Source organism: Acomys minous, assembly GCF_964271855.1.
Source record: "Acomys minous genome assembly, chromosome: 7".
Lineage (NCBI taxonomy): Eukaryota > Metazoa > Chordata > Mammalia > Rodentia > Muridae > Acomys > Acomys minous.
This window is the reverse complement of record NC_140488.1, coordinates 38,146,139-38,172,144: the sequence shown is the minus strand read 5'-3', so window position 1 is coordinate 38,172,144 and position 26,006 is coordinate 38,146,139. Positions and strand designations below refer to the sequence as shown.

The following is a 26,006-nucleotide window of genomic DNA, read 5'->3' as shown; positions in this document are numbered from 1 at the left end:
AAGCAGGGCATTCTGGGCCCCACATACTTCAGTCAGAAAGCGTACCCAGGAGTAACAGCTGTGTGTTCAAGACCACAAACCAGGGCATCCGTGCAACATCTGTAAACCAGTTGTAAACAGTCATAACCAGACAGAACCAGTCATATCAGGCCATGTTCTCCCCAGTGTGCATGCCCTCCCTGAGTGCCTATTGCTCCAGGGTGTCTGTAACCTCCTTAAGTTTCCTAGAGGCCACTTGAATCACACAAATATTGCCACCTGCCTCTACCTCCTAAGCCATCGCCCATGGTGCACTACTTTCAAAGGTTTGCTGAAATTTTTGATAGTCACCTTCCCCGCGAAAGCAGCACTATCTTCTCCAGAGGCACACGGAGAAGTGTGGGAGATGGAACCCTGAAATCTCTGTCTCCACGCCTGCTTTACCCCCAATTCTAAAGGCCCTCTATCAAGACCTTGCACACAATTGCTGCCTGTGAAGGCTATTCGCGTTTTCTCCAGATGGGAACAGCAGCTTCCCTCCCTGTGGTAAGACAGACACGGGAGGGACAGTCTGATGAGAGGGAACAAGAAGGGTACCGTGTACATTGCTCACACACAGAGGCAGAGATACACGGAGAGATCCCGATGAGCTGGAAGGTCACAGAGCAACCCCGGCTGCACACCCTGTAATGCCCAGCTGGTGCTTAACCCGACTCTGAGCAGGGTGAAGGCTCAGATAGAGACACAAAGTAATCCCTGTTGTGGGGACACAGTCTGGCCCTTCCTCAGGAGTCCATACCACACTGTTTTTTGTTTTTTGTTTCGATCTCAGTCTGCCTAACTGTGATTAGTGGCCAATTTACAGGGGGCACTTCTTATTTCCTGTGTCAGGTATCCAATGCAAGAGAGTAACACCACTTGGCATCCACAGTCCTCCAAGGGAAATTCGGGTCAGCACCTGCCTCCCACTCCTACCCTCCTCACCCTCTGTCCCAAGCCTACCCAAGCCCACCACCCCCGTTCACCTCCTCCTTAAATGCCCTCCAGCTTCTCTCTCAGACCACACAAGCCACAGCTATGTAGGGGAAGGTGCTGTCAAGAGCACATGCGACAATCATTGCCAAACAGAGACAAGGCATCCATTTACATGTGTTGGGGAATTATGCTTTCAGGGCCTGAAACGATGAAGCTGGCACCAAAGAGATGTCACCTGAGGACAAAGAGGCAGGGCTGGGTGAGCAGCTAGTCCTTGGGGCTTTGCTTCAGACAGTAGTAGTGAGAACCTTTCCTGTCCCTTGGAAGAGCACACACGCTCCCAGGTCACACTCACAGGCTCAGCTCACACAGGCACTCAGGTTGGCTGCAGGCACCGACCTATGCACTTTGTGTGTCTGCCTAGTGATTCCACCTCTCCAGTCTGTGAGTATCCTTCCCAAATGTATCTGTAACCAGGAAAGAATGGCTTGTCCTCCATTGTCCTTGCAACCACTGTGTCATGGTTGTTGGGGGTTGGAGAAGAAATTTCTCTCCTAGTAGCCGGTTCTCTGTGGAAATCAGGAAGTACAAATCCACCCAGGGGGCTGACTGTTCACATACATCTCTGTCACCCAGGTCCCCCACCGCCCCATGCAGACACAGGCAGGAAAGGAAGTAAGTGTGCGTGTGAACAGACTACAGAAGGTGATGCTGCCATTCCAGGGCGCAGGGCCTTTGACCATAGAGGGTCTGGGACAAGACAAGGCATGATGGGTCCCCCTCTGCCTCCTATAAGGTCAGGGGCCATGTCAGAGAAGGACACCTTTTCACCTTCCAGAATTCAGAAGGCATGCATGCTGTTTCTCCAGATGCTTGGCAGAAAATGTGGAGGAGCATGAACCTGCACAGGATAGAAAGCAGCTCAGGGATTCAGGTGGCGGCAGCATCAAAAGATGCATCATGAATCTCAAACAAGAACGAGGCAGATCAAACTGCAAATGGTAGGACCCTCAGCAAGCAGTAGGAAAATGTCCTACTACCCCTCTCAAGGGGGCAGCCAGTGTGCTTGATAGTGGTGACTTGCAGCGATCAGTAGGGAAATGGGCTTCTACCTCTAGCTGGGGCAGCTCATGGATTTATCAATGGTGACTCACGACAAGCAGTAGGGAAATGGGTTACAACTTCTTACAAGGGACAACAAATGTCCTTCCCAGTGGTGACTCCCTGTGGCAAGCAGTAAGGAAACGGTCTACTACCCCTCGCCAGGAACAGCCAATATACTTGCCAATGGTGATTTGTGTCAAACAATAGGGGATTCAGTTACTACTCCTTGAAAGAGACATCAGGTATCCTTCCCAAGGGGACTCGCGACAAGCTGTAGGGAAATGTGCTACTACCACTCACCAAGTGTCTTGAGGCAAGTACTTGGGAAATGGGCTTCTACTCCTGTCAAGGGGCAGCCAATGGACCTGCCAATGGTGACTCACAACACACAGTAGGGATATGGGTTACTACCCCTTGCAAGGTACAGCAGCGTCCTTCCCAGTGTTCATTCGCGACAAGCAGTAGGGAAATGGGCTACTACCCCTGGCAAGGGGCAGCCAATCAATGGGCTTAGCTAGGAGGACTTGCGTCAAGCAGTAGGGAAACGGGCTACCACTCCTGGCAAGGGGCAGTGAATGTGCTTGTCAAGCGGGACTTGTGGCAAGCAGTAGGGAAACGGGTTACTACCCCTTGCAAGGTACAGCAAACATCCTTCCCAAGGGCGACTCAAGCCAAGCAGTATGGAAAGTGGCTACTGCCCCTCTCCAGGGGCAGCCTGCTTGGGAATGGTGACTGGCACAAGCAGTAGGGAAATGTGCTACGACCCCTTACAAGGTACAGCAATGTCTTTCCCAGTGGTGACTCAGGGCAAGCAGTAGGGAACAGGCTACTACCCCTCATAAGGGGCTGCAAATGTGCTTACCAATGGTGACTCAGGGTAAGCCTTAGGGAAATGAGCTACTCCCCCGTCGCAAGGGGCCCCCAATGTACTTGCCGATGGTGCCTCACGGCAAGCAGTAGGGTAAAGGGCTACGACCCATCTCACGGACCCCCCCAATGTACTTGCCAATGGTGCCTCACAGCAAGCAGTAGGGTAAAGGGCTACGACCCATCTCACGGACCCCCCCAATGTACTTGCCAATGGTGCCTCACGGCAAGCAGTAGGGTAAAGGGCTACGACCCATCTCAAGGAGCCCCCCAATGTACTTGCCAATGGTGCCTCACGGCAAGCAGTAGGGTAAAGGGCTACGACCACTCTCAAGGACCCCCCCAATGTACTTGCCAATGGTGCCTCACGGCAAGCAGTAGGGTAAAGGGCTACGACCCCTCTCAAGGACCCCCCCAATGTACTTGCCAATGGTGCCTCACGGCAAGGAGTAGGGTAAAGGGCTACGACCCCTCTCAAGGACCCCCCCAATGTACTTGCCAATGGTGCCTCACGGCAAGGAGTAGGGTAAAGGGCTACAACCCCTCTCAAGGACCCCCCCCTCAATGTACTTGCCAATGGTGCCTCACGGCAAGCAGTAGGGTAAAGGGCTACGACCCATCTCAAGGACCCCTCTCCCCAATGTACTTGCCAATGGTGGCTGGCAGCAAGCAGTAGGGAAAAGGGCAACTACCCCTCCCTAGGGGCCCCCAGTGTACTTGCCAAGGGGGACTCCCGGAAAGCAGGAGGGAAACGGGCTACTCCCCCTAGCGAGGGGGAGCCAATGTGCTTGCCAATGGTGACTTTGGGGAAGCAGCAGTAAAGCTGTAGTCGCTGAGAAGGGTTCTCCTTTCTGAGATTTGCGGACACGTCTGGAGGGCGAATCGCACAGAATCGGAGTGACGGTTGGCCTCCGAACCAAGCAAAGCTCGAGCATGGAAGTTGGAATGGTTGTCCTCACACCTGCACGGGCCAGTCCTGAGCTTCCTCTCCTGGTGGTTCTCTATGCAGTAGCCTGGGGCACCAGAGCTTTCTGAGTGGGGAGGGATCCTGAGCACCCACTTCCTTAGGGTCAAGAGTGGGAGCTAGTCTGGTGCCCATGCTCAGAGGCCGTGACAAGGGATTGGTGAAGGAACAACATGACCGGAAACGGCAGGGGCGCGCGCTTAGGAGACTGTGCTCTCAGCTCCTTCTTGCCCCAGGTCAGGACCCGCTGTCTGGAGGCCACCATCAGTGTTGCAGTGATGGCTGTTGGAGCCTCTTAACGCAACCAATGAGGCTGACTCAGCTCTGTGCTTCTCCGAGACTGGTGGTCAGACAATCCTTGCTTATTGTGCTAGGGAGAGAATAAGTGATAGTGTTTGAAGAGAGCATAGAATGCATGACATTGATATTACATGTATTATTCTGTCTTTTACAGATGACCTACAATTTGCTTTGTAAATTTGTGACAACTTCTCTGAATGGCTTTCATCTTCCTGTATGCTGAAAGGCATCTCTAGATTATTTAATAGTACTTACAACAAAGTTATCATTGTGTAAATACTTATCAGAGAATAAGAACAAAACAATTATCTGTTTACTGTACAGATTCAAGTAGTTTTTCAAATACTTTTTTCTGAGTTTGGTTAACTCCTCAGTTTAGCACACAGACACAGATTCCTGAATGTAGCCCCCATGGCCTTGAACAATGGCTTTGTCTGTCATTATAACATTTACATATGTGGATGCTTTTGGACGGTCATGTAATTCTCCTGAAACCACAATATGCCTAATGGCTCCTATTGGTGGCTCTGCATGGGCCAGTTACTTTCATTCCAATGACCCAGATGTAGCATAGTCACACAGAATGAATTTTGAAACCCTTAGTCAAGTTGATTCTTTGAACGAGCATGTTTGTATAGCAGTAGATACACCAAGAAAGTGTGAAAGTGAGAGTGTGGATGAAGATGCTATTTTACTGACAAACAAAACAAAACAAAAAACAAAAACAAACTTGGTTTGTTTCTTGCACACTTTGTCAGTTTTGTTTTAGCTGTTTTTGTTCTTACTGGATTAACGCTGTTTGTTTGTTTGTTTTGGTGCTATATTTGGTTTCTGTTAAGGATTTCTGTTTCCTTTGGCTACATAGGCAACACAATAAACCTTGCATCACTCAGAAGCATAGGGGCACTATGTTTTCATTTAGTTATTTTCCTGTGCCTTAGTGCTTTGCCACATGCTCTTTGTCTTTGGAGTTTCTGAATTCTTCATCAACCCTTCTCTTTGTTTAACCCCAACTTATTCCAGTAATTTACATTTTAAAGGTATCTATCTCCAGGAAGCCAATTCCTTTCCTACAATCTGGGATACATGATCTTCTTGGCTAATGGTATAGCTCACTATATTCATCCTCATACTAACACATGTCATAATTTCCATACACCATTTGGCTCAGTAATCTGAATTTTCTATCCGCCTGTGAGATCCTTGAAGAACATTGGATTTACATACCAGAATAATTCTGCTAGGTGTGAGGAACTTACTTCAGGGCAAAATGGACAGGGAATCATGAATATAAATTCAGATAATATACACCTTTTGAGAGTTAGCTTGGCAATTGTAATGTCATCACAAAATAGCTCTCTCAATTGCAGTTACAGTGAATATGTTTACTTCAGACAATCTTTCATAGGCAAGTTGAGTAGTAGTTTATACATACAAAATTACTGCTTTAAACATGGTAACATTTAAAAGAAATTTCACATTTTCACTTTAACATTAAATGTCTGAAGATATTTATTTGATTTGTCATTGGCTAAGGTATCTGTGAATTTTTCTACATACTTGGGGATTCTTCCTAAATAATGTCTACATTGTAAAGTTGTTCAAATATAATAACTTTACTGCATAGTAAATTTAATAATGAAAACAAATGAATAGTGTATTTTTGTAGCATTTCACTCAGCAATTAATATTCTTTTCTCAAGCTTTTAAATGTATTCATTTTCTTTGTAAGAATACAAAGAATGAGTTCATTGCAGCATTTTCATACATTTGCTTTTTTTGATTTAGTGTGTGTGTGTGTGTGTGTGTGTGTGTGTGTGTGTGCATGTGTGTGTGTGTGTATGTGTGTGTGTGTGTATGTCTAATGGGAATGAGTATTTTATGTCTACGTGACAGCCAAGTTCATTTCCTGCCATGAACAAACAACTGGATGACCAAGAAACACAGAAGGTCAAGTCTCCTAGATACCACAGGTATTAACTTTATACACTCAGGATGGGAGAAGCTTGAGACTGGGAGCCAGTTAAACAGATACTGTCCTGGATATTTAATAGGGCCTCAGGGTCCTTTCCTTTCTAGGACTGGTGTTTATCCATGTGCCTTCCTGAGATTTCTCCTGGCCGAGTCTTCTGGGAATGAGGAACTACCATCTCAGGGAGGCTTCCTTAGATTTTCCTTCCTACTTATTTTTTTTCACCCCACTTCATGGATGTATGCGTGTTTTAACAGTGTGTATGTGTGGTGTGTTCTCATATAGGTAGTTGCACATGTTGGTGGGTGTATGTGAGTGTGTGTGCACATAGGGGCCACATGCTATATTAGGTGTCACTGATGACTTACACTGTATTGCAGGGTGAGGCCTCTCTAGCGAGCCAGCTTGTCCTTGTCGATCCCCAGTCTCCCACTCGCCAGAGTCCAGGCGGGCAGACACACTCCCTCACCACTTACGTGGGTATGGGAGATCTGAACTCTTGTCCTCACATTCATGTGACAAGTGCTTTATCCACTGAACTATTTCCAACCCACTACTATTTTTTAAAATGTTATAAGCAATTGGTGTTTATTTCCACTATTTCTTTTTCAGCAAGTCCATTGTGGATGGATATATAGAAAAGCTACTGTATTTTTAAATGTTGATTTTGTATTTTGCTGCTTTGCTGAAACTGTTTATATATGTTTTCTGCTGAAGACTTTTAAATACAGGAATACATTTTCTGCCCTCTCGGAAAATATAGTCTCCAGTCCCCTCTCATTATCTACTAACAGGTATGTTTTAACAATAGATGAGTAGACAGACAGACAGACAGACAGACAGACAGGGAATGTATAACTTCTGAAGACTGCCTGACTACTACAGATAGGAATATAATTTCTGAGGTCCCAGTCTAATCCTTAAACCTCTTGAAGTAACCTGTCTGGATTAAAAACAAACAAACAAATAAACAAACCTGTTCTACAAGAATTATTGCAAAGATATATGGTTGTGCCAAGGCTGCCAATACTGACCCCCACAAGCTAGTACAGCCTTTCATTGTGTTCTTGGAAAAACCTCTATCAGGGATCCAAGGCCCCCGTGTTGACACAAGACAGAGGTCCTGTCCGTTTAAACACGTCTAGAAACACTTTCTGGTTACAGTATGCAATTCTCAGGCCTGGTAACTTTTTCTACCTGCACAGAGAATTAACTTGAAACTTTCACACACAGTACCACTCCCAATCTTCAGGCCTGGGAAACAAATAGGACTTTAGTTCTCCCCGATGTACTATTTAGTGTGCATTGTACACTGTGTAAACGTGGTTACTGTCTTTTTGATATCCACTGCCCCCAAAGGACTCGGCAACTCTGAGAGTAGGGTCACAAGTACCTCTAGCAGTTCTTGAAAGAATTGACTGACACCGCACAAAAAAATTGTCCAAGCTGCTTACTGACAAGAAGTGATGGAGATTGATTTACATTCAGAATTTTAGATGCACCAAGACAGAAATGATGTTTTCTTCAAAGACGTCAAATACATACAGCCAAAACACTAAGAATGTAACATGTATATAACTCCTGATTGTGTCACAGTTCCTGCTGTAGGCAGTTTATTGCATGTATGTGTAATAATATCAATACGTATGTAAAAATGTATATGCATTTTTTTAATTTCACAAGTTGCACTACTAACTCCCTCAGCTCTCAAATTTATGGGTTCAAGCCATGAACACACCACACCCATGCCAAACCTGCCACGGACTCAATCCAGGAGTGAGCTGTGAGAGCCAACCCAGACTAGCTACTGCCACTGACCATGTCAAAACTACCTAGAAATGGGGACAGTGACTCAGCTCCTACTCTGCCTCCAGATGTCCTTGATCTTGTGGATACGCATTCGCCCTGGTCCCCACTCAGCCTCTCTGACCCTGCCTTGGGGATGGGGAGGCATACTATGGGAACTGACCCTAGAGAAGCCCCTCCTGTGGGAAAGCCAGGTCTCCAAATGCTGGCTTTAGTAAGTGCCAGTCACTATCTCCTCCACCCAGGTCAGGACTGCTAGATAGGTGGGCATGCAGGGCAGGTTATTTATACTGCAGTAGGAATGGCTTAACCAAAGCCTGGCAACAAAGAGGGACATCTTTATTTGGGCCACCTGTTTAAGCCATAGAAAAAGCCCCATGTGTTCTACAAGAATTATTGTAAAGATACATGATGGTGCCAAGGCTGCCAATACTGACCCAACCAGCTAGGTGATTATAAAAAAGGGCTGTACCAGACTGGCTAAAAGAAAATAATACATCCTTAACCTGCCCTAAGGAAATTTATACCTGTTGCCCAAGAGACAGTCACAGCGGCTTCCAACTCAGGTGTTCCCACAGAGCAAGGTCCAGCAGTACTTATATCCCTTATAACTAAGAAATAAGAGAAGGCTGGGCCTTGTTCTGCTGCCTTTAATCCCAGCACTGAGGAGGCAGAAGCAGGGCAATCTCTGTGAGTGTGAGGCCATCATGGTCTACATAATGGGCTCCAGGACAGCCAGCGCTACCTAGAGAGGCCCAGTTTCAAAAAGTTAAAGAAACAGCAGTATCTCACACTGGACACCCACACACAGAGGAAGTCAATAGGCCACAGAGATGGGTACACATCCATATTTACTGCTGCACTACTCAAAATAGCTCACAATGGAACCAACACAGCTGTCATGTACCAAGGAATCATGATCTCCATTTGCATGAAGAAATGAAACAATGAGATCATTATGCTAAGCAAAATAAGCCACACTGAAAAAAAAAACCAATACAACATTTTTACTATATATGGAATATAGGGGTGTGTGTGTGTGTGTGTGTGTGTTCATGGAAGTAGGAGGCGGGCTGTGGAAGGAGAGGAAGGGACTCAAGACAGATAGGATGGGGGGTAGGAATTGAAGAAAATGGAACACATGGAGTGGAAAATCAGGAGAAAATCCTTTTAGTGGGAGGAAGGTGACTAGCAGGAGGGCAGGAGAGATATAGCAGTGGAAGTGGAAAAAATGAATAAGAACAAAGAAAACCAAAAAACATAAAAACGCCATAACTAAATACATAATTTTGCATGCTAACCTACGACATTAACCTGAAAAGTATACTCTTTTCCAAAGAGCACTTCTGAAATCCATGTATCCCCATTTCAAGTAAGTGCTCAATTGTCACATGCACTTAGTGGTTACGGTAGTGGACAGTACAGTTCAGAAGGCTTGCCTCCATCTCCCTCTTTCCAAAAATTGCTTTAGGCATAACATTTTAATTTACTTTGGGTCACATAAAGTAATTTAAAACAAGTAAACAAGATTTTAGTCAAGATTATGTAAGCAAACATAACAGTATTTTTGTCTATGTCTAACATCACCAAACATTGTGAGATGTATTTCCAACAGGAGGGAGAAATGGCACCTGCCATTACAAGCCATTTATGGGTTATGAAAAACAGAATACATCAGTGTGAGTATTTCTGAGGCCTTCTGAAGACTGAAAATCCTCCAAACAGTGAAGAAAAACCAGGCTTTCTTCTTCTTCCTCCTCCTTCCCCTGACATCTCCTAACTGCAGAATCAGATGAAAGAAGAGTGAGTATCTAGAGATGAAGCAGCCGCAGCATGCTAGACAGAAGGAGGCAGCGCCATAGATCTTGTGCACCTGTGTGCTGAATTAACCACTAGAGGCACCTTTTCCTCTTAGCTCCTGTGCTGCAATGTCAGCCTGCTTAGCCAACTGGTAGTTTCAACCATGTGGTGCAGATAACCGTCTCTCTATTCCTAACACCAGGAACGCCTGTGAGCCTGTGGTGGTGGCAGTGCCTTGTAGATTGAAGTAAATCTCCCAACTTTTGAGATATAGATTGTTAGCCCTAAAAACTCCTCTTAGCCAGCAAGGTGGTCACTGCTAGTGAGAAGTCACTTCCGAATGAGTACTACCCGTTGGAAAATGTGTGTGCTTATAAGAGCCTGGTCACTCCATGTTCCATGCTAAGGCCCACCTGGCAGTCATGCATGTGTGTCTTGGGGCTTGGGGATGCGTGTGTGTTACCAGGAAACAGCCCAGCCCTGTTATGGCTTGCAAGGGACACAAAAAACCCACAGGCCTCCCCTCCCCTTTCAGACCTGGACCAAGAAAAACCTCTGGAGTGTCCAAAGACCTCAGAATGGGCCCTGTAGATGGTCCCAACCATTTCCCCAAGCATCACTGGCTGACTGGTCCCCCTCCTTTTCCTCCCTGAGTCTCTCAGAAAATGTTCCTAGACTGTCCTCCTGGGGCCTAGGCCACTCAGTGTGTGTCATTCAGGCACCAGATGTCACCTCAGAAAAGTATCCTGGGTCTAGTCACCTGAGGAAAGTATCCTGGGTCCTGTTACCTAAGGAAAGTATCCTAGTCAGGCAGACACACCGAAAAGAGGGAGTGCTGAAGGCCTTTGTAGCCCTAAACAGCTCAGTTCCCATTTCAACCATGTGTAACTGCAAGCCCTGGAGTCCCTGGGCATGGTCTCTGGGTGGACCTCATCAAGCAACAGGCTTGGTTGGGTGCTTGACCACATGCTTGTCCTGCTTTCCTAGAGGCAGGGCTCTTAAGTTCAGGAATGAGGACTGTGACCAACCACTAGTGGAAGGTGGGTGTCCGGAGGGATAGTGGTGACCCAAGTACCCCCTTACTAGAGCCCAGGGTAGCACCTGAGGTGATGTCCGGAGCCCTGCTTTCACATCAGACTGGAAGAGGCCCCTGTACACAGTCTGATAAAGCTTTGTGAGGACCTCAGGGAGTTAGAGGAGCTGGCCGGACAGCATGTGTTTCTGGAGAAGGACATGGGCACCTTCCCATGTACCCTTGCTCTCCTCTGAGCTGATTGCAGAGATTTGGACACATTGAGGCCAAGGAAGTCAGGTGCATTCAGATGGACACTGGCTAGGGGAGGGTGTTCCAGATCCTTCTTCCTCCGTTCAGTCATGTACACCCATCTGCAAGCCTAAGCCACAGGGGCTTGAAGGCTGGATGGGTCTCATCCTTCAGCACCTTGGACCAGGCTCTTGCATCCCTTTCCCTGTCTCCACCTAATCAGATGCCATTCCATTCCGGGAAGCTGGGCCTACCCAGCTGAGATAACCCTCTGAGGGGAAGATGGCTCTCAGAGGGATGTGGTGAAGCATGGTCACCTCATCTAAGTGGTTCCCTGTTTCAACCTACCATATGTGCCTGGCACCTCACGCACAGTGGTGTAAGTGCACCAGCTGGGCCCACTTGCTGGGCCTTTCTCCTGCATAGGTGCTATTCCAGCCTATGAGAAAGCATCACACTTCTGTGGCCAGGATGAGGCTAGGTGTTACCTTCCTCTAAAGAAAAAGATGTTTATGAGTGGAGGATGTTGAGATAGGACTGTCCAGTGGGTTGCTGGTTGCCAGAAGATGCTTTGGTGAAGACCTGTGGTGGGGAACCTGTGTCAGAGTTTGGGGGATGAGATTAGGCTTGTGTGTGTTAGAGTCAAAGCTCAGCCTGTGAGGTGAGGTCCAGGTGCAAATAGAAGGGACCCCCGGGAGACTGCAGATGCCCCACAGAGAGGTGTGGACCATCATGGGGCCCCCTGCAAAAGCCATGGTAGGCACAGTAATAATCCTTGTGAGGCAAGAAGGGGATCCTGTCCCAGAATGCCTTAATCAGCAACTGTTGGTTCAGACTTGCAGAGCCTGGCCTGAGCAGATTATTTTAGACATGGCTAAGTACAGTACAATTTTCGGGGAGGTTTCTGGATAACAGTCATTTCAATATCACGTGTAGAAGGAAGATTTGGTCCTAACTGCACAGAAACCCCTTTACAGTGTGCACGTGACCTCTCCCAGGAGGATGGGTTCCCTAGAGTAGGGGCTTAGGGTCTAGTGCAGTTTCAGTCATACAGACAGTATGGAGGTCACCAGGAGATAAAGTAGGTTTTGACCTCTGTCCTAAGGAAGGGTTGTACTGACTGAGAAACAAGACTAAGGCTGAAGGTCTAGGGAGGGAGGGTGTGAAGTAAACATAATAGTCAGGGAGATTCCTGTGCAGCCTGGCCCTGCAGGTGGCACAGATTACCAGGCTGTTAACCACAAGCAGGCCCAGGCTTCTGGGTGGAAAACAGGTATACACCTGCCTTCTGCCATTGCCATGTGGCCTGGTTGGAACGTCATCCTATCTCATTACTGTCACTAACTGTACATCAACACTCACCAGCTCACCTAGCAGTTTTACTCCATAGGGCCCAGTTTCCCTCCTCTGGGGCAGACATGACAGCAATAGGCAACCACCAGGTCCATGAAGAAAACAATTACTGTAGTGAAGATGGTGCCTGCAGATGCCATGCTCTCTGCAGGTGAGGAGAGCCCATGGGTGGAGTGAGAAATGACAGCTGAGTGAAGAAAAGGAGCTGATGGTAGCTGAGGTGAGAAGGAAAGCTGAAGTGAAGGCTGGAGGCTCAGGAAGGGGGTAGGGACTGAGGTGATGGGGTGTGGGTGGGGAAGACAAGTGGGGTTCAGTGAAAGGGAGCTGAAATGAGAGAGTGTGCTGAAAGGAATGGAGCTGAGCTGAGAAAGAGACTGAAGTGAGAGGAGGTCTGAGGAGAGGGGTGAGAGCCAAGTGGAGAAGTGAGGGCTGAGGTGAAGGGTGGGGTCGTGGCAAAGGGTGGCTGCAAAGAGTAGATGGAGTCTAGGTGAGGGCTGAGGTTCCAGGCCAGCTGAGATGAGGGGTAAAGGCTGACAGGAGAGGTGGGGAGTAATGATGATGGGTGGTGAACTGAGGTGTTGAGTTCAGGTTGAGATAATGCATGCCTGAGGCTAAGGGGGCTGGAAGGGCTGAGGTGTTGGGGTTGAAGGGTAGGGGTCATGGTGAGTAGCTAGAGCTGAGGTAAAGGGGCTGAAAAGAAAGCTAGAGCCTGAAGTGAGAGGGGCGCCTTAAAAAGAGAGCTGGTGGGGGTAAAAGTGCTGGGATGGGGAGTCAAGAGAGAGGGGGGGCAGGGAGGGAGAAGAGAGCACACTGGGGCTGAGGTGAAGGAATGGCTGAAGGGAGAAGTAGAAGCTGAGGTGAGGGGATCTGAAAAGAATGATGAAAACCTACATGAGGGTTAGGGGCTGAGGCCAGGGGTGGTGTGAGTAGTAGGGGCTGAGGGAGAGGAACCCAGGGGGGGAAATGGTTGAGGAGCTGAGGTAAGAGATGGGGCGGAGGTAATGAAGGGGGATGTGGGGATAGGGGCAGGAGTGGTGAGAGTAGGGTCTGAGATTAGAAGTGGAGGCTATGGAGCTGGAGAGATGGCTCAGAGGTTAAGAGCTCTGCCTGTTCTTCCAAAGGTCTTGAGTTCAATTTCCAGCAGTCACATCATGGCTCACAACCATCTATAATGAGATCTGGTGTCCTCTTGCAGGCAGAGGACTGTATAAATAAATAAACAAACAAGTAAATAAATCTTTAAAAAGCGAGGTGGAGGCTATGGTAGTGGTGAGGGTTGTGTAGGTTGAGTAGGTGCTGTGAAGACAACCTATAGGTTAACATTCTATTAAGTGTCATCTGAGGAGTCCCAGGGGAAGATGGATGGACAATCTCAGGAACAGAAAACCCAAACTTCATTCCATAAGCAGAAGAGAAAGGAAGCTCTGTGGAAGACGATAGGGGGCAGTGTTGCCAAGGATCAGCCAAGAGCCACTTCCCCTTCCCTTTGCATAATAAACTCTAAACTCATTTGCTGAAAATGGAAGAGTGATGTGTCTATCATCCAGTGAATGATCAGGGAGGCCATTTCCTACTTTTTTTTTTCACGTTCAAACACAAAGTGTCCATACTGAGTTTATGTCTTTTCTGGATCATATAGGGGGTCAGAATAGACTTGATCCCCAGACATGTTTCAAGGGAGTACTTTGTTATTTTCCACTTGGTGTTGATTCTGACAAGCAGAATAGTTTTAAAAGCATGTGTCTCAAATTTCAGCAATAGGCAAAATGTTTCCAAGAAGACTGAGAATTTAGATGCTTTGAAGTGGCAAAAGATTACTTTTTTGTTTTTAGCATTGCACAGAGTTCTCTTTATCCTCTGACTCCTACTTTCTTTTTTATTATTGTTATAATTTATTCACATTACATCCCAGTTGTAATCCCCTCACTCTTATCTTCCTGTTCCCACCCTCCCTCCCTCTCCCACTCTATTCCCATCTCCTAGACCTCTCACAGGTGGGGTCCTCCTCCCCCACCAGGTCTGACCACATTTTTAGGTGCTGGGGAGATGGTTCACTGAGTGAGGTTCTTGCTGCTCAAACAGGGGACCCCTAGTTTGTGTCATAGCGCCAACGAGGTGGTGACTTGTGTTTGTCATCACAGCATTAGGGCAGCTCAGAGGATTCCAGGGGGCCACCTCCACACCTGAGGCATAGTCAGGCCTCAGTACTTCCCAGTCACACAGAACTATGTGTTTCCTTCCTGGTGCAATTTATAAACTCTTTTCAGTCCTACAGGTAGATAAAAGTAGAAAAGAGTATAAAAGAAAGCATGGTATTCGTTTATTTCCATTTTTTTTAACATGGAGATGTCCATCCTGCCTCTGCCTCCAGAGGTGGTGGGGTTGCATGCATCTTCAAGACATCTTTATAAGTATTGCTAAATATAAAGAATGAAGAGAGGATGTTGAAGGCAGCATGAAATAGTACCATGGAAGGGTGAAAGTTCACAGGGTCCTAACTAGACAATGGACTACAGGGAAGTAATGAATGCTGACAGCAAGAGAAATAATCTCCTTCAGGAAGAGCCCCACTCTCCCAGCTTGGTTATCAAATACCAGCTGATCATCCCTGAACTCTTAGGCACAAGAGCAACATAAGGACTAAGCAGGTTGTACTTATATATTTAGGTATACACAGAACAACAAAAACAACTTTTAAAAAAGAGGACATGAATTTTAAAGAAATCGGGGAGCACATGGGAAGATTTTAAGGGTGAAAGAGAATGGGAAATTATATAATTATATTTTAATTAAAATAATTGTGAAAAAATAAAATAAAATAAAAATAATTGTGAATATAAAACTCACTGGGCTCAGAAAGGAAAACCCATTTACAGTAAGAGCCGAGTTCTCAGTGGAAACTGTTAAAGTCAGAAAGGCATAAAGCAATGCACTCCAAGATGTAAGAGGCCACAGGTGCCAATCCCACCTAACTTTGTCAAGTCAAACTGTCTGCCAGAGTTGAAGAAGAAATGACAATTTTCCATGATACAAACAAGCTTTAAAATAACTCATGCCTGCCACACCAGACCCTCAGAGAATACTAAAAGCAGTAAGTCCAAATGAAAAGACTACTAGGTGTAGCCGAGAGGCCATAGGCTGAAACCAAATGAAGCTGTAGCTACTAAAACCCAAAACAAGACTAGGAGCACAAGCAAAAAGGGCAGCAACTATCACACACCTTCGAATAATTATTATTTCAACCAATAGACACAGGTTACTTCAGTGAATTACAAAACAAAATCCATCTTCTTGTTGCCCACAAGAAGGTCATCTCAGCTTTAAGCACGGGCAGTGCCTTACAGTGAAAGGATAGAGTAAAGCATTTCAAGCCAAGGAGACTGGGAAAACAAAAGCCAGCACAGCTATCCCAGTAGCTCACAAAACAGTAGCTAAACTCAGAGGAGAACAATGAGAAGAGATGAAGAATACATTCTGATAAAGGGAACAGCAAATTAAGAAGGCATTGCAGGGACTGGAGAGATGGCTTAGTGCTGAAGAGGCCTTGCTGCTCAGTGCCCAGCTCCTATGTCTGGGAGCCTCTTATATCTCCATCTCCAAGGCATCGTGTCCCCTCTCATGCTCCGTATGGGCGCCCAGATACATGCTGACACTAACACACATAAAGAAAAGCAAAACAAAAGGTGTAAGTTCTCTCTCTTGAAATTCTCAAAGAATTGGGCTACTGTCCCTTGGGTTTTTCACACAGCATGTGTCCAATGAGACTAGCTTTATGTTAAGTATTCAGTAGGTACAGGAAAGTAGTGGCTTATGTAGGAGAGAACAGAGCTTTAAAGCCTGGCTACCCCACATACTAAACCTGTTGCAGAATTGACATCTAATTGCACTTGGAGCACAATAAAATAACTAAAACAAGTATGCTCTTCAGTTACAATAACCTGGCCAGAGAGGCAAAAAGCAGACATGATTCACAAGTCTTTATCTAAGTAAAAGCTACCAACATTTCTGTTCTTTCTTTTCAAAATCTTTTTTCCACTTTAGTAAATACTTTCAAATATAATTGTAACAGGTAAGAGAAAAGGCACGTGTAACTGGACAGTATCATGCAGTTTTAACTAAAGCCTGAAACTTCATCTTCCCGCTTGTAAAATTGTCTTAAGCTTGTCATCTTACCTATTTGGCTGCAGTAAAAGTACTAAAGTAAGTATGAAATAGTGAAAATTTATCCCCGTCAAACAAACGTGAAAGAAGTAAAACTGAATTACAGTGTGGCCTCTAAGTATGGCCGTTTTATTTTAGTACATGTCACTGTCTAATTTGGAATGTGAACAAGTAATGTTAAATTTATAATTACGAATATCGATAATAGATGACGAATGTTGTGATGAGGTCAGTGTTGCTGAAATATTGTTGAGCTAAGAAGTGGACAATCTAAATTTGGTGACGTTCAATGAGCATTCTCTCTTCATCTTTTATTGCTATTCTTCTTCACTATAGATGAAAAGGAGAGAAAAGAAACAATTACACCAGATGAATCTGCTTCCTGTATTTAAGAAAATGTTCAGCTCTTGTTCATGCCTGCTGCTTTTGTGCTATTACTCAAGTGAATTACCAAAGATTAACATGCTTTCCCCTTATAAATCAAACCCATGGCTATCAGGGTGCTTATGCACCCAATCATGTGATTACACCACCTTTTTGGCAGTTGGTGTCTGTGTGTGTGTCTCTGTGTGTGTGTGTGTGTGTGTGTGTGTGTGCTCACATGTGCTCGCATGTGAGTGTGCGCCTGCACAAATGCAAGTGCACATGTTGGTGCATGAAACCCTGTCACCTGAGATTCAAACTCATAGCCTTGCACACGCTAGCCCCACCCTCTACTCCATGAAGCCAAGACCTCAGTCTTGTTTAATCTGCTGAAAGGCTTTGTTGGTATATAAAGGAATCTGTCTATCTATAAAAGCCAGTACTAGGTGCACAAGTGATGTTTCCTGACACTCCAGACCTTCGGCTTCCACATAGTTTACCAGGCACTTAGCTGTGTGGACAAAAAGAGAAAGAGGAAAAGAAAATTTAATCAGTTGAAGAGATAGCCTTTAAATTTTAATTATCAATTTGATTCTAAATGATCCTATGAGGACTATATTCCTTTTGACTAGTTTAAAAAAGAAAACTTGTGCCCGGCGGTGGTGGCACACGCCTTTAATCCCAGCACTTGGGAGGCAGAGGCAGGCAGATCGCTGTGAGTTCCAGGCCAGCCTGGTCTACAAAGTGAGTCTAGGACAGCCAAAGGCTACACAGAGAGACCTTGTCTCGAAAAAACAAAACAACAAAAAAACAAAAAAAAAGAAAGAAAGAAAAAAAAAGAAAACTTGATAACTAAATGAATATGTAGGTATTAGTAACTAAAAAAGGGTCCTACCTGAAGTGTCTAACTGTTTTACAATTTGTCTGTAGTGCTCTAAAAGGCATTGACTCCTACTTAGTATAGGTGATGGCCTAACTGTGGTGGAGCCCTGAGGACTCCACTCCTGCCTGGCCCAGCCTCTGCCACTGTTACTTCTGACAATTGCTCTCCAAACAGAGACTGATCTAGATGTGATAAAGGGGTTAAGTCTAATAGGTTCGCCACTTGTTAGGAGTCTTACATTGGTGGACAACAGAGCTTTGAACAGCAGGGGTGGCCACAAAGTTTTAATCACATTCTAAGACATGTTAGCAAGAAAGTTATATTGAATTTTGTTTGAATTCGAAATAAAGTTTTCCTCAAATAACCTGAATTTGAAAAGAACAAGGCTCAACTGAGAAGTAACTACAGGGAGAGTGTATGGTGCTCCTAGCTATGCAGAGAAACCTAGATTTGCTGGCTCCGCAGACTTTAGGATCTGGGTCCATTTCAGCAAATGCTTCTAGGTTTTCTGTTTCTTCTTGTCCGGAGTCCTCAACCACTATGCTGTAATTTTCATTCTGGTCATCAGAATGTCATCCACCTATGTATGTATTCAGGAAAGACCATTACAACACACACACACACACACACACACACACACACACACACACACACTCACTCACATCAGAGCGCACACACAAAATAGCCTAATTCCCAACCAATAGCACCACTCACATCTACCCTTGAGAGAAACAGCGGGTGCATGAGTAACTACACAAACAGCTGTAGTTGAGTTCCTTCCTGGTTTTTAGGCTGTACTTCCCTACTCTTGACACATCTGCCCAATGATCTTTTCCCCAGGGACATGTCTCTCCCTTTACCAGAAAATATCCTAAGCAATGAAGGACATTTCCTCTCCTTAGAAGAAGAAATCAGAAGCATAAGTCAGCCACCTTGCACCCATTACACCTTGGGCAGAACTTTGGAAGGAAGCTATTTGTTTTGCTTCAAGCAATTTTTTTCTCAATCAGTGAAAATTAAGGCTCCACTTCCAAGCAAGTTCTCCCAAACCAAGTCAATGCAGACAATCACATTTCCATGAACCTTCACACTTTTCAAAGCCACAGATTCAAAATGAGGAATGCCATTTTCTGGTTCTTTTGTTGTTAGGCTTCCCTTCTACTAGCTCCCAAGCTCTCTTTTGGACACCTTGCCTACATAGTGAGTTCAAAGCCAGTCTATCCTGTGTGAGACTGTATTTCAGAACAAAAACATGGAAAGGTTGTCACAGAACTGGCCCAGTGATATAGGCCTTTAATCCGAGCACTCAGTGGCCCCCAAGTGGCAAGAAATTGTGATTAAACATCACCCTGTGTTGCCTCAACAAGTAATGAGACCCACCGCCCCACACACGCACACAACAAATGGACAAAAGCAAAAATAATAACAACTAACAAACCATTTTTTTCAACCAGACGGCTTTGACCTTAGGTAGGAGAGCCATCCAACCATTCCTTTCCCCACCTGACTGAGGCTAGCACCTAGCACAGCTAATTGTTTCTGCCCAGTAAAGGAGCAGCCTTAACCAAGGCAGCAGCCTCCCTCCCGGGCCTGGTCTTTGCCCTATTTCCTTCTTCCCCATCACTGCCCACTGCCCAGCACTGATGGCCTTCTCTAGGTGCCTAGGCCTGATTCCTTACCGTCTGAGGCCACGATCTGCTGTATGACTTGCTTTGGTGGTTCTTCTGCTGTAGCTTCTGCTGCCACCTCTCCTGCTGCTTGTTCTGTGGGTTCCTGGGCTGCCCTAACTACTGGCTCATACAGTTAACAATCTTCTGCTTCCTCGAGATCTTCAGGCTCCTCAAACTCTGGAAATGTGGAGATAACTTCCCACAGGCTCTGGGTCATGCCTGATCCCCGACTCTCATAGTCTGAGGCCCTCACAGTTGATGGGATGGGCCCGGGTGGTACTTGGGCCTCACTTTCGTGGTCAGATGCACAGGTGTCAGGTGTATCCATCACTTCGGGGACCCTACTCAGTATGTTGTTGTTGCTATACAAACGATTCACGATGGCGTGGACAAGCTCCATGAACACAGTACCAAAGTCAGCCATTGGGAAATGTCGGGCATTCACCACAACATCTGGATCTACCACAGTGCTTTCTACCTCTTCTTCTTTGTCCTCCTCTTCCTTCGACTTTTCCTCAGAGTCGGCACACTCTCCCCTGTGATCCTCCTCCTCTGGGTTTCTTTCAGGCCCAACGTTCTCCACCTGTCCGGGACTAAGTTCTTCAGGTACATCAGAAAGCCCATCTAGGCCCGACTCGCAGCCTGTTCCGCCACCTTCTTCCTCCTCCTGTACGCACTCTCCCTCAAGTGTTAATGGGTTGTCTTGGCTCTCTTTGGTTGTGATTTGATGGCCAGCGTTAGACATGACACTAGTCAGTACCTCAACAAGGCCTTGATGGAAGTGGGATAAAGACGATACTGACTCCTCGGACTGCCAAGGTCTGGGCGATGTGGAGGGATTATGGCATCGACCACCGGGACACTTCGATAAATATTGTGATTAGGAAGATGTTGGCTCCTAAAGACATTCACAGAGCCCTTAGAGTTATAGAGGGAGCTTCGGCAGACACCCCAGGTGAAAGGAAAAATGTCTAGGATGGTACCTGAGGTGGTCCCATGGAAGTAGCAGGGACGCGGTGGCCGAATACACCAGCCCAGGCAGATGGCAACCTGAGTCTCTTCTAACATCCGGGACCTACAAGGGTTATACTGTGAGTCATAGGGGGTGGGGGCGGGGCTTATGACGGTTATATAAACAGTTTTGCCACCACATAGCCAGTTGTAAGCTGATTTGTTGATGAGTGAAGATGATCATGGCCACCGTCCAATAATTGATCGAAAACCTTCCATTTTAGGAAACACCTTCTTGCATGTTTTGTTTGTTTGTTTGTTTTGTGTGTGGCCTTAGAAACTCAGGCCTCTCATTAGGTCCAAGCTGTCCCTATGCCTCCTCTCCCCTCCTCTTTTAAAGTGTCTGTGCCAAGTCAGTGCTGGAACCTAAGGGAGGCAGCTCAGAAGAAGGTATCTGACTCCCCTAGCACTGCCATGAAGGGAATACATGATCAAGCTGACGTCAGTGCTGGGAACAGAAACAGTGTCCTCTGGAGGAGCAGCAGTGTTCTTAGCTGCTGAGTTGTCTCTCTAGCCCTGACCCCACCCTCTTGACTCTATGGCTATAGGGCAAAATTAGAGCTCTCTAAAATGAAGGATCCTAAGTCAGGGAAACTTCTTCTGTAAAGTGGAAGGACTATTTTAGGCTCTGAACCTCACCGAGAAAGTTAAAATCTAGATTATTATGTATTTACAGAAAAGGAAAGAAAACAAATTTCCACAAATACCTGAAACTTAAACATGAGCGCATTTCTTTATTTTTCTCTTTTTGGTTCTTTTTTAAGTCATTAAATATTTTTTATATTTTACAAATACTTTTATATCATCACAAACATATACAATAAGCTACCTTCAGCAGGAATAAACACAAAGCAATCAGAAAATATATAAATGTTTAAATGTTACACTCATAGTGTTTTGGCTCTTTGTATTTGGCAGCCTTGAAGAAAATATTTAGTGTAGCAAAAATGTGAATGTAAATTAATACCTATCATATCTTACATAGTATTTTTTTAAAACTAGCTTTGCTATTTCCAAGCTCAGTTTAGCAACTTTGACATCTTCTCAGATGAAAAAAAGACTTTATTTTCTTTTCAGAGGGATTAAGGCAAGAACTGAACTTTTGGGAGGCCAATACAGCCTTAATAGGTTTCATTGTTAGTGTTTGCTGTCATCCAGGTTGATTGTTAATGTTCATCTATTGATTTGAAAACAGCTTTATTTGCCTTTTAACAACCTTTAGAATATTTTATTAAGATTACAATTTCATGTACTGCAGAGGAAGCTCAGTGGTTAAGAGAGCGAAGTAGCTCTTCCACAGGACCCTGGTTCAATTTCCAGCACCCTTAGGGTGGCTCACAAATGTACCTCTAGTCCCAGAGGATCCATCGTCCTTTTATGGCCTCTATGGGCGCTGCATGCATGTGATGCACAGACATACATGCAGACAAAACACCCATACATGTTAGACCCTACTGCTGAAGAGGTTACATCCTTTGGTTGCTGTACTTTGAGAAAGAAAGCTAGAACTGGGCCTGGAGCATCCTCTCCCATGAGCTAGATTCTATACTTACAAAAGTAGCTACTAAGTATGCTGAGGAGAAGTAACCCTCAAAGTGCCACTGAACCATTGATTCTGTGTGCTTTTCTTTTCCTTTTTGAGACATGGTCTCTCTATATAGTCCTAGAACTTGCTAGGTAGACCAGGGTGGTCTTGACCTCACAGAGACTCCCCCTGGCTGTGCTTTCTGAGTGCTGGGATTAAAAGTGTGTGCCACCATGCATCCTGCATGCTTTGTGATAGGAGGGGCAGGCAAGATGCAGCAACTAGTGCATTAGTGGCTTTAGTGACTAAGACCCGGAGATGGAGTGATGGCCAGAAGGCAATGGAGACACAGTCCCTCTTGGAGCACAGGAAATGTAGTTGCACATCAGTATCTTCCCCTTCATGGCTCAGGGACTGTTGAAGAGGGGCGTGGGAAGAATGTAAGAGCTGGAAGCAGAGGTAGAGTGTGTTGAGTGACTGTCCCCCTAGCCAAACCACTGCTTCCTTAGAACATTCAGCTAAGCCCCTCTAGCAAAAGGTTATCCCAGCCAGGCTTGTTGACATTTTACAGTAGCCCCACCCCCACCTGGAGTCTGCACCTGTCTCTCTCTCTCATTCCTGCTGTGTAAGGCTTTCCAGGTGGGGCTGGATAGAGGAGAAGGGCCCACACCTCTAAGTCACCTCTCACCTATGCTCCGCCAGGAAGCCCAATAAATAAGCTCACTGCTTCTCCATAGTGAACTTTGATGGAATTACACCTCAGTTTGTAGTCAGGGGCCCTAGGAGGAGAGATAGGCCTTGCTTACATCTTCGGTTGGGAAGACATTTTAGCAATAATATATGATACAAATATCTATCTGTCTTTCTGAGATGGAACTCACTTAACATCATCATCCCAGTTGCGTTCATTCTCCTCCAAGTGACACTACTTATTTTTTTTTAATGGATGAAAAAAATCTTCCTATAAGTAAACTCTTCTTTCTTTGGGGTATTTAGGCCTCAGCCTCACTTCCAACCTCCCAACTTTACATAGGAGAGAGAAGGTTCGTGGGGAGAGGGGCCCCTCTGCTTCTCCTGGCTGCTTAAGGTCAGTTGGGTTCTTTTGGGCTATACCCATCTCCTCCAACAGCACCAGCCAGCTGTCTCCCCCAAGCCACTGCTCCCCCAACATTTCTCTCTGTCTGCTCCAAACCGTGACACCTGGTCTCTTCAAACTGTTACAGGCCAGGCCACATGACAACACCGCATGCCACACTGTGCTCTCCCTGTGCTCTTACTTATAGCCTCAGAGCCCTATACCAAGCCCCTCTCCCTGCTACACCAGGAAGGACTTAACAGCTGGCAAAAGCCACGCCCCTCACGAGACAATTTACTGGTGTGGACAAGCTAAAACTCAAACTGAAATCCCACACTTGGGGTTAAAAGAAAACAGATTTACAGAACAGAACTGAGTTTACAAAGGAACCAAAACTTCCATTACAATAATACATGTGTGCCACATTTTCTTTTCTAATTCCTCACCATTGGGCACCGGGGATGGCTCCACAGCTTAATTGTTGGGAATAGTGCTGCAATAAACATTGGTGTGCAAGTGTCTCTCTCTGATATGTTGACTCAGAGCCTTTTGGGTAAAGACACAGGAGTGGCATAGCTCAGCTATATAAGAAATCTATATTTAGTTTTCAGGACACTTGATACTGAATTCCATAGTCACTGAACTAGTTTACATTCTCAAAACAGTGTCCACTGATCCCCCTGTGTTCCCATCCTTGCCAGCATTATTTTGGTTTTTTTGTTTGTTTGTTTGTTTTTTCAGACAGCTTTTCTCTGTGAAGCCTTGACTGACCTGGACTCAGTTTGTAGACCAGGATGGCCTCCAACTCACAGCGATCCACCTGCCTCTGCCTCCCAAGTGCTGGGATTACAGGCGTGCACAACCAAGACTGCCCTGTAAATGTTTTTCTGTAATCAGGAATAATGATAAGGGTTCCTGTCTGAGGGTTTTACGGCTGGGAAGACACATCACAACCACAGCAGCTCTCAGAAAGCCCTCAATTGGAACTTGCTTAGGTTCAGTGGTTTAGTCCATTATCATCATGGGAGCATGGTGGCACACAGGAAGACATGGTGCTGGAGAAATAACAGAGTCACTTCTCTAAGGCTAATAGCCTGCTTTCTTCCTCCTGCTGGGTTGTCTCCTTTAGCCTCAATACAAGGCTCTGTGCCTAGTCTTATTACATGTCTGGTTGATATCACTGGAAGGCCTGCTCTTTTCTGAAGGGAGAAGGAGGGGCAGTGGATCTGGGGGAGAGGGGAAGTGGGACAGTATGGGGAGGAAATAGGAGGAGTACCCATTCACAACGTTATTGTTCTACAGAGTGCTCAAGCTTTTAGCTGAAACCGTAAGAATGAGATCAATATATAAATAATACAAATATGTAAAATAGAATAAGGTTAAGCCTGAGGCTGCATGGACAGGGCCTGCACAGGTCTACACCAGGCCCTCTGCATATATATTATGTCTTCTGGATTAGTGTATTTTTGGAATTCCTGAGTGTGGAAATGAAGGAGTCTCTTAATTCTTGTGCCTTCTCTTGTGCTCCGTGCCATCTGTTGGCTTGGCTTGTCCAACTTTGATATTATAGTTTTTATTTTATATTATTATACTTTATGTTGATATATTTTATTATCTCTTAGAAGCCTGTCCTTTTCTACTGAGAAACAGAGAGGGACTGAATCTGGATGGGAGGTGAGGTGAGAAGGATCTGGGAGGAACAGAGGGAGGGGAAACCGTAATCAGAGATAAATTTTGGGTAGTGATAAAATTATTTTATGTAATAAAATGGTTTATGTGATAAAATAATCTTGTTGGAGGTTGGTCTGGTGCTATGTATTCTAATGCTAATTACTGGTCCCCAAGATCTGGTTACACCCAAGAGGAGCACATTCTCACATACACCACGTGATGCTGTGTCACTTCGCTCAGTCCAGCCCAGAAAGAGTGACTTCTTAGCAGTTAACTTTGGGTGTGTAGCTGAGGGATAGCTAAATAGCTTAGAAGTTTGATATCTACCTAGATCTAGTGCTTTAAGCTTGTGAAAGAAATCATAGTCTCTCTGTGTCAATTATTTGGGGAGCCAGCAGGATTAAAGAAAACTGTTGCTTTATTAGTTATAGGCTACAGAATCTATTTCAATAAAAGAAAAAAATAGTGACACTATCACCTGCTTGAACAATTATTTGTTTCTATCTACTGTAATTGTATTGCTCAGGACGAACATTATGCTTTTTTGATGACTTCATAGGGAAAAATAAGCACGATTCCCACATATTGCTAAAAAAGACCAATTATTAGACACTGATTTATCAATGTATTTATTGATTTACCTAAATTGCTCCTTGTAATTGCTTATTTGCCAAGCATGACATTCCTTGCTACCTGGAAGAAAATCACCCAGAGAAATAGCTAGTACACCAGATTGCTGCCCTGTGCAATCTGCTGACTGCCTCATTCCTTCTGTAAAATCTCCCTTGTTTGCCTTCCTGCCCTTGTGGTTTTAGAGTATCAAATGAGAATGCAAACTAGAGCCAGGACTGAGGCCTTTCAGGAGCTCTCTTGGCGCCACTCCAGTGGTGGCATCTCCTCTCTTCTGCTTTTATTGGTGTTGGAGGACTTAGTCATTTCTGCAGGCCCCAGCAAGACCTCCTTCAGCAGGGCTGCAGTTGATGAAGAGTCACTGCTCCTCCCAGGCCTCTCAGCTCTCTGAAGGTCTCTGCAACATAGAAGTGTGCACCCCTGAATGAATTCTGGAGTTTCACACCAGTGGCTAAGGAGACTATGAGGCCCAAGAGTAGAACATGACAAGGCTAGGCTGAACATCCAGACCAGGCAAGGACCTATGGGGAGATAGGCAGGGAGAACCAGATGGCTTGATCATCCAATAGGAGATTGCATCCAAAGCCTCAATATGGTACCAACGTGACATTGGTCTCCAAGCAAAAGCCTCAA

The 26,006-nt window shown here is 45.5% G+C and overlaps 2 protein-coding genes across 3 annotated transcripts in view; both read right to left on the bottom strand.

The window, feature by feature from the left end:
* Nucleotides 1-15,988: 15,988 nt before the first annotated feature.
* CT47C1 (cancer/testis antigen family 47 member C1) overlaps nucleotides 15,989-26,006 on the bottom strand; it is a 41,942-nt gene continuing 31,924 nt past the window's right edge. Inside the window, exons 2-3 of one of the 2 annotated variants that reach the window (XM_084788951.1) lie at nucleotides 17,378-17,419; nucleotides 15,989-16,875 (exon numbers count right to left, since the gene is read on the bottom strand). In XM_084788951.1, the coding sequence (XP_084645077.1) occupies nucleotides 16,850-16,875; nucleotides 17,378-17,419 (68 nt within the window). In that variant the 3' untranslated portion in view covers nucleotides 15,989-16,849. The remainder of the gene's footprint in view (nucleotides 16,876-17,377; nucleotides 17,420-26,006) is intronic. The other variant, XM_084788949.1, reaches the window with a different exon arrangement.
* Nucleotides 18,252-20,506, bottom strand: LOC311601479 (uncharacterized protein). The gene is made up of 2 exons (XM_084788952.1): nucleotides 19,471-20,506; nucleotides 18,252-18,371 (listed from the first exon to the last, which is right to left on the bottom strand). The coding sequence occupies exon 1, from the start codon at nucleotides 20,204-20,206 to the stop codon at nucleotides 19,595-19,597; it is 612 nt and encodes a 203-aa protein (XP_084645078.1). The 5' UTR covers nucleotides 20,207-20,506; the 3' UTR covers nucleotides 18,252-18,371; nucleotides 19,471-19,594.